The sequence below is a fragment of the Mauremys reevesii genome, linkage group 19, assembly GCF_016161935.1.
Source record: "Mauremys reevesii isolate NIE-2019 linkage group 19, ASM1616193v1, whole genome shotgun sequence".
Classification (NCBI taxonomy): Eukaryota; Metazoa; Chordata; order Testudines; family Geoemydidae; genus Mauremys; species Mauremys reevesii.
This window is the reverse complement of record NC_052641.1, coordinates 24,083,735-24,098,645: the sequence shown is the minus strand read 5'-3', so window position 1 is coordinate 24,098,645 and position 14,911 is coordinate 24,083,735. Positions and strand designations below refer to the sequence as shown.

The 14,911-nt window shown below is 43.9% G+C and overlaps 1 protein-coding gene across 4 annotated transcripts in view; it reads right to left on the bottom strand.

The window, feature by feature from the left end:
• The window catches only part of SCAI (suppressor of cancer cell invasion), a 92,869-nt gene that overhangs the window by 38,605 nt on the left and 39,353 nt on the right, over window positions 1-14,911 (bottom strand). For 3 of the 4 annotated variants that reach the window (XR_005589933.1, XM_039506719.1, XM_039506720.1), the window contains one exon: window positions 10,303-10,434. Coding sequence is in view for 3 of the 4 variants with exons in the window: in XM_039506719.1 (XP_039362653.1) it covers window positions 10,303-10,434 (132 nt within the window). In the remaining variant the exon portion in view is untranslated. Of the gene's footprint in view, window positions 1-10,302; window positions 10,435-12,275; window positions 12,371-14,911 lie in introns of those variants that run through there. The other variant, XM_039506721.1, reaches the window with a different exon arrangement.

Genomic DNA, 14,911 nt, shown 5'->3' with positions numbered 1-14,911 from the left:
TGAAGGATGGGCAAAATATGCTGAAGGGATTGAGTAAGAGGACAGAGAAAAGACAGTCAGTCATTATCTAGAGTTTGCTACTAAGCCCTCCAATTTTAATGGTAAACCAACGCTTTTAAAAATTCAGATTTTTGACATCTCTAACGCTAAATAGGAACGAGTGAAATCCCACAACTGCTCCTGGGGCATGGCACGCACTATGGGTGTAGTGTAGTCTGTTGGTCCGTGTACTGCACTGGGACAGATGATGGATAAAATTGTGGTGAATTTTTAGGCCCCATGTGGAAATTTTCCCCAGTTCTTGCTATGATCTGCTTTACGAGGTATAGCACTTCATCTTGTGCGTTCAATAATTCATTTTCCATCAGCGGTTTCAACCACATTGCTGACAGAAGCCAGAGTTGCACTGGTTGAAAATGAGTTAAGGAATATTCCTTTTGGCTAACTCCGCGTGGAAGCTGTCACAGAGGGACATGGCTCAGACTGAGTAAAAGACCCACAAAATCCAGGGAGATTCTCAGCAGGCCTGCAGCAGCAATGCAAGGAGCAAAAGCTACACTTGAATGTAACAGAAAAGCTTTCCAGAATGATGTGTAACACTGGGGGGGAGGGGGGGGGGTGAAGCCCAAGGGACTTGTCTGTTCACAATCATACAGTCACTCAGCCAGGACCACCCCTTGCCTCCTATACCCAGATACCAGAACTGTGCAGTAACTCCCCAAGGGGCACAACCTCCTCACCAACAAGCCACTGTGAGCTAGAAACTGCACCAGCAACATCAACAGCACTGCTTCAGTGGAGCGGGTGCAGCACCCCAGATTAGAGGCTGACAAGGCCCTGATTCCATAATCTTGTGGGGAAGGAGGGTTCAGACAGTAGAAGTACTATAACCCACACCCTCCTGCGCCACACAACCAAAGGGCCCTCCTCCCGAGACACACTGCCAGCTGACTTGAGGAGGATGAGCTGGAAGGGGAAAATGGGAGCACAGCCTTCGATGGGCCCACATCAGGAGCAACTTGGAGGCGACAGACCTGTATGAAGGCGAGGGGTGGAGTGTTTGCAAGGTGATGTCTTTGGGGTTGCCGAGAGGAGTGGAGACAGCGTGCAGCATGGGGTGGGAGTTGTACACACTTAGCCACTCTGCACACAATTTAGACACGTCTAGTTCTCTCACCCTTGCCCACCTACCTCACTGGATTCCCTTCCCCACCCCAAACACGCACATTGTTGTAGCTCTGGTGTATTGTCTCATGTCCATCATTAGAGTGAGCTTTGGGAGAGGGGCTCTGCCTTCCTAATACGTTTACACAGCAAATATGAGGAAATATAAGAGCCACACCAGCTAGCATAGAACAAAACCAAAGGAGGTTTGACCTGAGTCCCTGAAAAGCAGTGCACATATTACTGGAATTCTGGGCGAAACAGGAAAATATTACCATCTCTTCCAGTAAATCACGTTCTTTCAGGCCACACAGTGAGCAAAACATCATTGCTAGACTGCAAGCTCCTCCAGGAGAGCATCTCTCTTTCCATAGCACTGAACTCAACATTTAACAAGTGATACTACTAGAAGCAATGCAGAGGCTGGCAATCCCACAGCTAGGCACTTCCTAGCATCCGGGACATCTGCAATTAATTCAGGTTTTTAAATGCATTGCTAAGGATGTTTATTAAGGGAGGTAAGTGCTACAAACATACCCCCCCCACGCCCCCGCTCTACCGAAATACAAGTAATTATAGCAGCTACAGTCACAAAAAGGAAGCATCTCCCTTACCCACTGGTAAGAGCATAAAATATACTTGGGAGCAGCAACCTTTATAACAGGTTTTTCTCAAATGCTGTATTTGGCAACTGAATCAGGAAGGGAGGAAGGAAATGCTACAGAAAGAAAGAGACGTGGCAGGCTGGGTCCTTACCATTCTGACAGCAGAAAGAGTGAAACAGCTGCCAACACACAGCCATAGGCTTGGCTTTCTGCAGCTCGAGCACCCAGAAGAATTTTCAGGAAGGAAACCCGCAGCATGAAACATTGTGTGGGTGAAGCCCTTGTCCACAAAGCAGCAGAAGCCATCACCTTAATCAACACAGCAGGTCAGGCATGTACCAATGCATGCATTATCCTACAGGGAGAAGCCAGTGCTGAGATCAGGAATTAGTAGGACACTAAGCCTTTTCCAGGCAAGCCAGACGGGGACAGTAACTTGCTCAGGAGTGTTGGTGTCACTAGGCATAAATCTAGGTAACTCGGAAGGATGGCTCTGGGCCTATGTGAAACAAAGTACCTCTATGTGAAGCGCTTTTGTTAGCCTTACTAAACTTTTGTAACCTCCGGTACTATGTGCTGACTACTAGCAGCTGCAAGGCCGGTTGGCACTAGATGCAGCCAATACTAGATAAGATAGGCGAAAAGCAGATGCTGTAATCAAAGTTATATGCATGAGAAAGTAGCCCCTACACAGTGGAAAAGTACAGATAAAAAGAAACAAAAGGGGTATAAATACTGGGACCCCGCCTGTGTGCGGGTCTGCAGGATTTGAGATTGCTATTTTTCCCTTGCACCTTATTTGGGCTCAAATAAACTTGGTTTGCTTCTCCACCCTGGTGTGTTAATTAGTGTGACGCACACCGGGCAACGAACCCCACTGTTGCCCCCCTCGGGCCCTCTGGGCCGGCAACAGGAGGTACCACACAGAGATATGTTATAGCAATGCTTCACCACAAACCCTATGCCCACAGGAACTGCAGCTGAGAGGAGCACTGTGGGTGAAATGGTGATTGATTTCTGTCCAAGGGAAGACTGCATTCGTTGTGTATTTACTTCAGATGAACCCATGCAGTGGCATATTCAAATACAATCAATGAACACCTTGAGAAACAGTCTGAGCCTGGTGACTGGAGTCCATCCTCTTACATGGATTGCTCAAACCCATTGGTATTTTTCTACTTCCTGTTATCTAGCTAGGTGAGAAAGGATTCTTTCCCCCTGCATACCAGTTACAGTATCAAAATCCTGATCCTCTATCAATCAGCTGGAAATTTAACACCACATGTAGCTGCATCAAAGGCTTTTTCAGAGAAGACACTTAATGGTACTGTAGCAGATCCCAGTGTCTGTCAGGTTCTAAGCCTGAACATTCCTCAAGTGCCAAGACACAAGAAGTTCTGATTTATTCCCTACAGGGTCCAAGGGCTACAGCCACAAGCATGCTATGACCTAAGCATGACAGGATGGGACATATGATGCCAGAAGCCAAGTGAGAAACCTGGGACTCAGGATCTCTCAGTACCAGAGTCTGCTTCCTTGGGATGCTGCATAAGGTCAGTGAGGACTTTTGCATGTCCATTTGCTTTATCATTCATATTTTGCAGCACAGGCTGTTTGTTTGGAGTTTGGAAATCCAATTCACACGCAAATTGTAGGATTATCAATAGTTTATGAGAAAAGGGAAGAGAACATCTTTTCTAACCATCTGTGTTTGCGTATCAGCAGTCCATACAGCCCCCAACACATAGTATTACTCAGACCAGTAAGACACTGAATTGCCAGGAAAATAGTGGCTATGATAAGTGTTGCTCAAGAGATTCTACAAAAGGAGTTAAGAAATAACAAAGCTTCTAACACACAAACATCAGCCCAGAGGGAATTCCCTACATTCTGGAACAAGCATGCCCATGTCACAGTGAGAGAGCCTGAACCACTATCCCACAGGCACCAACATTCCTGAAGCACCTTTCACTGCCTTTGACAAGATAGCAAGGCTTCCAACTTTTACTAGTTGCTTTGGATAATTCTAGATTTGACCCTTGTCAGGGCTTGTTCTACAGATAAGGTTAGCTTGAGCAATGACCTTTAGCTGTGTACTGGGCATGAAAATGAATCTGTGCCAGCAGGAAATAACTCTGAACCCCTTAAAAACAAAGTAATCTCAAACGTGGCCTGTGTGTTATCTGAGGCACACAAAAGAGCGGCTTGTCCCAAGGTCACATGGGAGTCATTAACAGAGCAGAGAACAGAACTTGGGATTCATGACTCCTGTTTCACCAGTGTTTTAACTACTAACCACCACCTTAGGATTCAAGATTGCCTCTCTGGGTTGTGCAATTCTCTGCTACTGCAGACAGCCATTTAGGGTGAAGGTATAAAGTGAAGAACCTGAAGTCCACTGTCAGCCACCATCCTAGGCAAGGACTGGCTGAGATTCACTCTGAAGCTATTTATTCGGCTAAAGGGGTCCCTGTTAAGTGGCACAAGGAGCTTTCCCCCAGGGTTGGGCTGAGAGCACTCATTCTCAGTTTCGTTGGCCCAAGAAACAAACAACAACTAAGTGGGGTTAGCTTCTGAACCCAGATAATTTGCATAGAAGTGCAGTTCCAATCCACCATCCAGCCCTTTACTCCACCTGGCTAGCTTCATGTTTGGGGATTTTAAGTGTATTGTTAATGTGTTGGGGGAAGGCCCAGAAAGATTCAAGGCATAACCCCATTAAATCTGATTTAGGGGGCACAAATGTTGCTTTGTTAATTTGTTCTAACTGCTGCTGAAAGGGACCCCCATCTTTGCAATCTGCCTGATCTCAGCAGAACAACATAAATTTGCTCAAGTCGTCCTGAACAATGCTGCTCATGTAACATCTCTTCCTGTAGGCACTCAAAACTGCCTCAGTAAGACTTATACCAAATGTTTCACTGGACCTTCTTAGAGTCTGCATATTGGCTCCCCAGATTGAACCAGCTAGTATACTGATCAGGTTGTTTCTGGTCTTTATTTTCAGTAAGGTCTTGGTAAGGTGTTCTTGAATGTCCAGGTGTGGTTCAGTGTAACACCTAAATACACCGCTTTAGGTCATGGTCAAGCTCTGCCATTCAGTAAAATGTCAAGCTGAATGTTGGCTTTTCGTGGTTTACATGGAAACAGCTGGAATCTGTCTTTTTGGTACTTGGTTTAAAAGTTTCCATCTTCGACAACAGTGGGCCATCTCTCTCACTGCCACATTCAGGATTTCTTCTAAGTGACTGAAATCCTGGTCCCACACAGCCAGACAGATACTCTGTAGCAGAGTATTGCTCCCTGTGTGGGTCATCTCATCTCACAAAGGATAGTCGACAATCAGCTAAATGAAACGATGCATATAATCACTAGTACCATGAGATCGACCAACCCAGCCTCGCTGCTGGTCCTGTCCAACCTTGCCCCTTCTGACATGAGGTGACAAGTCGCCTTGCAGAATCTTGCTCCTTAAGGTGCAAGACATGCCACATCTACCTGTTTAAAAAAAAAAAGGTGTCTAATCCACCAATCTACTGTCTTAGCTCATGGCTCCCCCTTTGGACAATTCATTTGAAGAACCTCAAAGTCACCTCCAGATGATGTACTACATGGCAAGGTTTCAAACATAGCCATTGTTTATCTTGTGAGACATTTGAAGCCCAATCTCCCCCCTGCCCCCTTTTGACCTCCCACACCATCTGTAGGCAAAACTCAATAGTTTTCTATGTAGAATTAACAGATGTGCTGCAAATGACTACTAGTGGGAACTTTCTGACTCTCTCTTTACCACTGTGGCCGGTTAGAAGATTTTGATCATAAACTTGCAGGCTGCACCTGTTGGCAATGACTGCCTGATTCATTCATGGACTTGCACAATGCCCTTCCCTCAGCTACTGAACAGTTAAGACATTTAGATGAAGATGCTTGACTTCAACGTCTACGTAAATGCAATCAATAAAAAAACCTGGACCTTCAAATACATCCCAGATCTCCTATACATCAGTTGCTTTAGTGCACACTAGAGAAGCAGAAGCCACAAATTCTTCATACTTCAGCCTAGGCAATCAGCCTAACTTTCACTTAAACCAGCAGATATTGATGTCAATTAGCAACATGCTTTCACTCTGGAAATACGTCAAGCTCAAAAGGCATATTGTCAACTACCAGAGACAGACATTATTCCTGAATTCATGTTGCCTAAATCACAGTCTACAATTATTGCCTTTAACAAAAAAAACCTCTGCAGCCTTGACCCTTAAAGTTTCACCCAGCTCACTTTTATGCACACAGAATTAGAAGATTGCTTTATATACTAATCAAAATGGTTTAAGGGATCAACACTAATAGAGTAGCCCAAAAATGTTTTAAAAAGCAGAGAAAGACTTGCTTTAGAAGGAGAGAGGCAGTACAGTCTCATGTAGTACTTCTCACCCTGTCTGGGTCCACAACCTAAAAAAGGCTCAGGTCATCTTGCAAGCCACCGTATCCAAAAATCCTTTGGAGTCTGATTGTGGGATCTTGGCCCTAGAAAGAAGCAACAGGTAGTTTTTGGGTGCTGAAGCTTGAGAGTTATGGCAGATGTTGATGGAGTATTGGGAGCTGTTGCTTTGGGTATCAGTCTGCAGGAGTGAAGGGGTGCTTGTTTCCTGTTCAGGTGCAGGAGAATAATACTTTCAGTGGTTGCAGAATTGGCTCTACAATTCCTTGCAAATGCATTTCTGAGCCCTAGTGCAGAGCAATGGGTGGTGTGAGGGAAGAAGAGAGCAAAGAGAGATTGTTATATGATTGGGAATCAGTGAAAGCACAGAGCCAAGGTGGTGGTAGCAGAGACGGCAGCAAGATGGGAGAGGGAGTGCCTGGCCTATAGGATTTCATTGCTCATGCAACTTTACTTCCTCGGCACCCACTTCCCACATTGCATCCCACTGACCGAGAAGTGCTCGGTTAGTGGTAACTGCACAGAACAAGATGTCAAGGACTCTAGGTTTTATTTCTGGTTCTGTCCCAGGCACAATGAGTGGCCTTCAGCAAGTCCCTTAACCCTCCCTGTGCCACTTTCCCCCTCCAACAAGGACAATACTTAGCTCCCATAGGTGTTGTGATGATTAATTCACTGATATTTGTTAAGCACTCTTCAATACTTATATATGCTGACTCAGAAGGACAAAGCATTAACAAATTTGTTTCTGGCTTGTAAGTTGGAGCTAACAGTGTTTTATTGCTGATGTGCCAGGCAAACAGTAGCCACTCGAGAAGATGGAACTAGCCAGCAGACTGATCCAACAGGGGGTTATAGATACCACCTGGCAGAAGTCGCACAGCAGTCAGCAGCTCTAATCAGATATGTCAAAATGGCGCTTCAGCTGGCCAGATCGGTAGAAGAGATGCTGACCCATCTTAGAAGAAGGTTCCTCTGTGTGGCTCTCACATCCCTGTGATATTAATCTATGCTCCTGATATTTGGATGATTGCTACATAAGGGCTTCTTACATCGGAAAGGAAATGTGGAATATGGTAGGATGTGAATTTAAAGCAGAATAACTATTGTGCACTAATCCCCCATGTAGACACCCATTCCACAATAGGTGCTTTTTTTGCAATGTATGCAATGTAATGGGATTTAAATTCACACCCTACTTAATTCCATGCTAACTTTCCAAGTAGACAAGCCCTAAACTCTTTCTGAGAAGTACACGATGTGCAAATCTCACATTAGCAAGACAACCTGCTCAACTTCAGAGTGTTTTTAGCGAATGTTTCAGAACTGGTGCATACCAGAGTTTCTTGGGAGCAAGGTGAATGGAGCTGCTTTGCAAGATGTTAGAGTGTTTTCAGTATAGTGCATATGCCACCTCTTTACCACAGGGTTGTCAGCTACATTATTAAATTAGAATGGTGCCAGGGCAGCATGCAGGTGATCTTGTAAAAGACAGTTGCCTAACTGCCCCAGGTTTACTGTTGGAGAGGGGTGGGAGTGGGGGCAGAAGCAGGGGTAGTTTGCGCTTGTAAGGAAAATAGCTGAAGGTTTGTTTTTAAAAAACACATACTATACTGAATAAACACTGCAAATAGACATGAAAAGGCAAGTCAAAATTCAGAGCCATTAACCCTGACAGGCTCTTTTACTCAACAGCATAGCTAGAAGTCTTTTCAGTTAAGGCCTTAGTAAGAAAGACAGTTAGTGCCACTGATGCAGCCAACAACATGCAGAGAGAAGACTATATATAAAGCAGACTTTGGAAAGTCACCTTGGCAATCGGGAGCAAACTGAACAGATTCAATAAGATACATTGCTAGCACACAAACGGACTCTCCAGTACACATCTTCTACCTGAGCTGACTGAAAGAAAGAACAAAACTGATAAGTAACTAGCTTTTCATGGATTCCGTTTAAGCTTTATACTGCAGCTATAACACTTAAGAAGTGAAGCACTGAATGAGTGCTTCACTTCTTAAGAGCACTTCACAAAAACCACTACCTAATACGCCACCACAACTCCCCTGGGAGGTAGGCAAAGAAATATTATTGCTCTCCTTTTATAGCGGGAGAACTCTGAGGCACAGAGAGGTGATGTGACTTGTCCAAGGTCATACTAGGATCCCATGGCAGAGCTAGGATAAGATTCTGCTTCTATGTTCAAGCCATTAGGCCACACTACCTCTCTGATTGCCATGTTGGATCAGGAAAGAATTTCCCCTGCAGGTCAGATTGGCAGTGACCTTGGGGTGTTTTAACCTCTCTCTGCATGCATATGGGTGTGGATCACTTGCTCAGACTATTTGGGTATAACCCACTGCAGGGGCCACAGGCATTGGTGCTCCTCGGGCTCTTCTGTTCTCTACCTGTGGTACACAATAGTTAGGCTCCTGTGAACTGTAATACTTCGGTCTAATTTCAGTTGTTGAAGGGTGTTAGTGACCTATGATGTAGAAGAGGCCAGACTAGATCTCGTAGTCTCTTCTGACCTTAAACTCTATGACTCGCTGGGTGGCTAACATCTGCAACATTTAATGGAAAAAAGAAAATCTATTTAGAGAAATGTTGTGAAAGTGCACAATTGTTATGAGTCTGTTTAGTCAGGCTAGACTCCTAGAATTTGCCTGCACCTTTAAAAAAGTGTTCTGAACCCTGGGGTCAGTCAACAATCAGGCATGTGGAATTTCCACACCAGCAAGTTTTAAGACATACTTACCCATTCTTTAATAGATGGGCACTATAGAAAACCCTAAGTGCTGCACGTGCAAATTGGATCTGCAACTTAATAGCTTCTTAGGCAGTGTGCATTTCTGTACTAGCCAAGTTAGTCTTCATTTGTTGAGCTCCAACAATGCATTTGGCAATGTATAGAACAGAGAGGAGATGAAAGCCCTTTCCTCAAGGAGCTTACAATCTAAGCAAATGGAGGGGAAGGGGGGGAAAATCACAATGAAGTCAAAAGGTAAGGAATGCAGTTACTCAACCCTCGCGCCCCCACCCAATCATTGCTTTTATAAAAAAAATAATGTCCCTGCATGTAAAGAACCAGAATGGAGAGAGGAGCCCACAAGCATCTGTATTTCTCAGTTCACTTTTATAACTGTCAATTCAGGAAGCCCACTCAAAGACACTTGTTATATAGCAGGAAAGAACTGAATCCCACAAACTGTCAGTCATTTCCATCCTGGCAACACACAAGAAACCCAAATAGCCACACAGATTTCTGCAAAGGAATTTGCAGATGCAAGTTTATAGGCGGTCTTACCTATAAATGTGTAGGCTGTCTTATTTAACAATAGGCTATTGGAGGGGAGAGTTAATACATTCCCACTTTAGTCCTATAGTCCTACATCAGTAACATTAACATCACATCAATGCAACCACAGTAACTTGCTCTGTATAGTTATGATATGATACACTAGCAGCAGCTCACAATTGTGTACAAATTGCATCAGCTCATAAGTGAATACAGGGACTGTCTTCTTTGCAACGTGTCTACACAGTGCCTCGTGCAGTTGGTCCCTTATTCTTTGTTGCAGGTCCTAAGCCCTACCATAATACAAGAAAAAAAACTACAGCCTTTAGTCTGCAACAACCAGATGCCCAGTGTAAACGGAGATATAAAAGAATGGATCCAACTACATGCAGTGGCCTTCCACAGCTGTAAATCCTTCTCAGAAGCCCAGGAAGCGGCTGTGCAGCACTCCAGAGTGCACACTGTTGTAGGAATCTGGAAAATAATTCTTACAACAATAAAAGTGATAAAGTGGCCTTATCTAGGAACTGGTCTCAGTTCCTGCATCTCGGAATAAAAATGTATGCAGAACCATAATACATGTGTGCATGCACGATTCTTTCCCTACCCCAACATATACATTTTAATTATTTTGTTTTAAAACAAGAAATTACCATTTACTCCTAGTTTGCTGTACACACTGTATATTGTACAAACTCCAGCACTGTTCATGCACCAGCATCTGGGTTACAATGTTGTCCCTAAGGAGACAGAGGGTAATTTTCTGTTCACTTGTGTAGCACTATAAATCCACTAACCTTAAGCCATTGAAGAGCTGTTTAGATTTATCCAGTAGGTAACAAAAGTCGGTGACTGTTTTCCTCTCTCCCTGAGGGATATCATCTTCAGCTCCTCCAGATGACATGATTTCTTTTAGGGCAAATTCAGTCCTAGAAGAAAGGAAAGACAAAGACTGAATGCAACTAGGAACTCTGCAGACAGGTTTAAGCATGATGATTTCACAGGGATAACGAAACAGATCAAACATGCAAATCTCCCACAGGTTACTTTCTTTGAGGCTCACTAAAAGTTACAACAGGAATATTAGCTTAGGATCAGAAAACACTAACAAAGCATGGGGATATTTACAGCATGGCTCATTAGTTAACAGAGCAAATGAAAATGGCACAATAACCATGAAATAAAAATAACTTGTTGACAGGACTATTAACGACAAAGCACAAATAAAAGGATGTGTAAACAAAACCTGATTTTGACGACAACTCTCTCTAGGTTTGTCTATTAGCGAAGTGATGTGGTTGCCCCACAGCAATGTTTAGAGAGAGAAGAGGCCCAGGCCCTAAACCTGTTTATTACATGTGTTGCCACATATTTCCTTTCCTTTTACAGTTGTTGGAACCTGTAGTTCCCTGTTCATCACCGTAGGACAGCACAGAGGACATCAGCTGTGTTTCCAGGAAGACCTGCCCAAAATGATGACTGTTGCCCTGCATTTCTTCACCCTCTGTCAGCCCTGAGGGCTGCAACCCCACAAGGATACCTACACAAAGATTGATTTTTTTATTATTCTTCATCTGTGCACTACTTTACATTGTGCAATAACTGTGTTCATACACACAATTATAACATAGCAAGGATCTGTAGTGTGGCTAGACCTAAAACTGAGTAAAGGTGTCAAAGTTATAAGGACACAGTGATCTTTTTGGGAAACTTGTCTGAAATTAATCCACAGCAAGCTTGTTATGATCGTCCAACAGTGAACAGGGAGCTACAGGTTCTAACACCTGCAATAAGATGTACTGCATTTTAAATAGCTAGTCACTCTGGGGCCCATCTTTGCTCTTTAGAAACTTGTGTTGTGTAAGGTAAACACATCATGCCATTATTAGGAAAACAGAGAGGACCACGTATTTTTGGCATCTCTGTGGAATCTTGCAAACTAATGGGGGTTTATTTTGGGGGGAGGGAGGGGATTTGAAATAAATTCTATTTGCACAGGAGCATTGTGCAGTGACTGTATATGAACAGCCATCTGCAATGCTAAATTCGGGCCAAGAGGTAACAGGGCCCGCCCTGCAAGGAGAGCATGGCAAAAGGGAAGATTACATGCAGACACTGGAAAGTAACTGCAACTATTTTCCCATCAAACATCATGCCAAACCCTCAACTCAACCAGACTTTGCTTAGTACTTGGCAGTGCATGAAATGGTGTCACAGGAAAGTATAACCAAAGTGGCAACTCCCTCCTTCACCTTTTAAGGGTACGTACGTGAACATGTCCCACCAAACAAGGAACTTTCTGTCTGCCTGTGTTTAGCAAGGGGCATGTATTCACTTTCCTCTCTCATGTGCTGACATAATGACACACATGGCTTTATCACTAGAAGGGGGTTTGCTTTGCACAGACCAATTGCTGAAGAGATTCAGAGGGGAAAGTTAAGAAACATCTGTCCAACTGATTTTCAATTAATTACTCCTGTGATATGCCAGACAATATGCAAGAGCTCAAAACATATCAATCACATATCAGTGGTTACCAGTATGAACTAAGAAAGCAGGACCTGGGTGCAATGAAGAACCAGTTTGCATTTGAAGCTTCCAGCATCAAATATTTAACATTTTACGCACAATGAAACATGAGACAATAACTATTCCAAGCACCGCCATATGAAATTCACCCAACAAAAAACACATGGTGAGAAGAGAGCTAGAAACAGATGTGCAAAGCAGCTGAGAGGTAAGTCAAGTATTTCAGGAAGAGGGACTATACCCCAGATCCTCTGTGCTCCGCAGCAAGCTTGACCTAAATCCTGTGGCAAGGCCCCTGGATTCTGCAGTGCTCCACTGTGGCAGACAGGATACTCTACAACAGCTTCAGATAATGTTTTTTAAATGTAAGGTTTGAATTACATATAAATCAGAGTAATACAGTCAGTACAGTATGTTAAACTCAGGGTATGGCTACACTTACGAGTTGCAGCGCTGGTCATCCAACTGTGTAGGAACAGCGCTGGTGTGTGGCCACATTTGCAGCGCTGTTGGGAGTGATGCATTATGGGCAACTATCCCAGCATTCAAGTGGCAGCAACGTGCTTTTCAAAAGGGGGGGGGCATAGTGTGACAGGGAGCGTGGGGGGAGAGAGAGAGAGAGAGAGAGAGAGAGAGAGAGGATTTTTGGAGCCAACACTGTGTGTTAGCTTCCTGCCTTGAAAAAATCAGAAAATGTTTCCGACCCCTTAGTCTTAACTCTTAATTGCAAACAGCCTGCATCTTCTCTGTCAAGCAAACACTCACTCCCTGCCTGCCTCATTCACAGGGGTTATCTCATTTGATTGATCACAGCAAACAGGAGCTGTGTTGGTTTTTTAGAAAACCAGCTCCAGTAGCAACGAGCTGGAGCTCCGAGTTCACAACAAAACAAAGAGAGGCTGCATAACAAAACAAAGAGTAATTTAGTTAAAAGCATTCTGGGATATCTGCTAATACCCTGGAGGCCAATAACAGCGCTGGTGTGTCTCCACACTTGATGAGCAGCGCTGCAATGCTTATTCCCCATGCAGACCCAGGTGTACGGCCAGCGCTGCAGCCAGGGAGTTGCAGCACTGGATGTGCCCTGCAGGTGTGGACACTTACTAATTGCAGCACTGGAAAGCCTCCACCAGTGCTGCAAATCTCAAGTGTAGCCATACCCTCAGTGATGTATACAGTTTATTTTTTGCTGCCTCAAAATTCTTAAATTTTTAATGTCTTTAGGGATACTACAAGATATCCAAATGGCTACTAACACTGGTTCAGCTCCATCAGGTGCAACATCAGGAGCCCTCGATTAGGCAAGCACAACAGCTATCCCTGTATTTAACATTTGCAATTAGACCCCCTCTGAGCAACAGTGTGTTTTTCACTTTCACTCTCTAAGACAGGAGTTTGAAAAAATGATAAACTACAAAACTGTCAGCACAGAAAGGCCCCAAGAGACCAAAATCCTTCCTGTACGAGATAATATAATCATCTCTGAATTATAACAGCTTGTTAGGGCTGAGGGGAGAGAATTTATCAGAGAGTCAGTCCAGGAAAGACTCATAAGTCATGAAGATACATTTGGGACAGCTACACTCTATCCTGCTCCCAAATCTTTGCAATGATGTCTGGATCTTCTCCCCTTGTGGAATCTATTTCACTGCCCATTTGCTCTGTCTAGTCTACTGATGCCATATCACATCCTGGGAGAGACTGTGTATGTGTGCGCACACATGCTAGGAGGAGAGGGATTAGATAGCAGGAACTCATGTTTTAATGATATTTAAAACCATATATTTTTGTGCTCAATGGAGGAAGACTTTTACATTTTACAGTCACAGAAAGAAGCTGTGAAGCCAGCACAATCTGCCTTGATGACAGATTTTGTTGATGTAGAAGTGCAAGAAGGAAGAGGAGCACATTCTGGTGCTGTGCAGGGACCTGAAGAGTTATTACCACTGGGCCACTGCACTGTGACATTCAATTTACTACCTACTTGCAGCTTCAAGAACTTATGTATGCTGCAGCCAAGCCTGACACAGATGCTCTCGAGCCCAACCAACAGCCTAAGCTTAGTCTAGGAGGAGGGATGATTATAAAGTTTGGGTGGTTTCAGGGCATTGCTTTTCAGGACAAAGACGACACAGGAAAACAGCTTAGCTTTAAATTAATGGGATGGGGGTCTTTTACATCATTAAAAGGTCTTAGAAAGCCTAATCCCTCAATACTGATATTTTGTGCTGTTTTGTACAATTCATGTGCAATGTATACTCAACTAACATCCAGAGTCACTCTTTAGTCATTAAAGGTCACATTTAGATAGCAGCAGTGAAGCCTCAGGACAACAGTCTTCTCAGCTCTGTAAAATTTACATATGAAACTCCACAGGCCTACTCCAGAGCTGCCAAAGCTTGGATGCTCTGCATGCTGCCACCCCCCCTTATAAAATTCTGCAGACTGTCCTAAATGCTCTCAGTAGAAGTTTAAGTTTGGGGATGATTCCTGAAGTATTTCATAAAGATATTCAGAAAGGCAGAGTTCCCTTATCAGCGCCCTCTTTTCCCAGGCACAGCAGGTAATGCTGCCTGGCCAGTCACTGTTTCAGTCAGGGTTGCTGTATAACTTTCAGCAATGCAGTTCATATGGATACCCAGACCTGTGGATAGGCCCATTTTAAATACAGATTAATAACCAAGTCAGCCATACCCATTTGCCAGCCGATGCCAAATGATTTTCTAGTCTCAATGCACTTCACAGAAAAGCCTGGACAAAGCACAAGTACACATTACTAGTTAGCCACCCTACTGCTCATCGGCAGTCTCAGCAGAGAGGCCAAGTACCTAATGGATATGCAAATGACCACCTCTTTCATCCATAGAGATAGTCTCT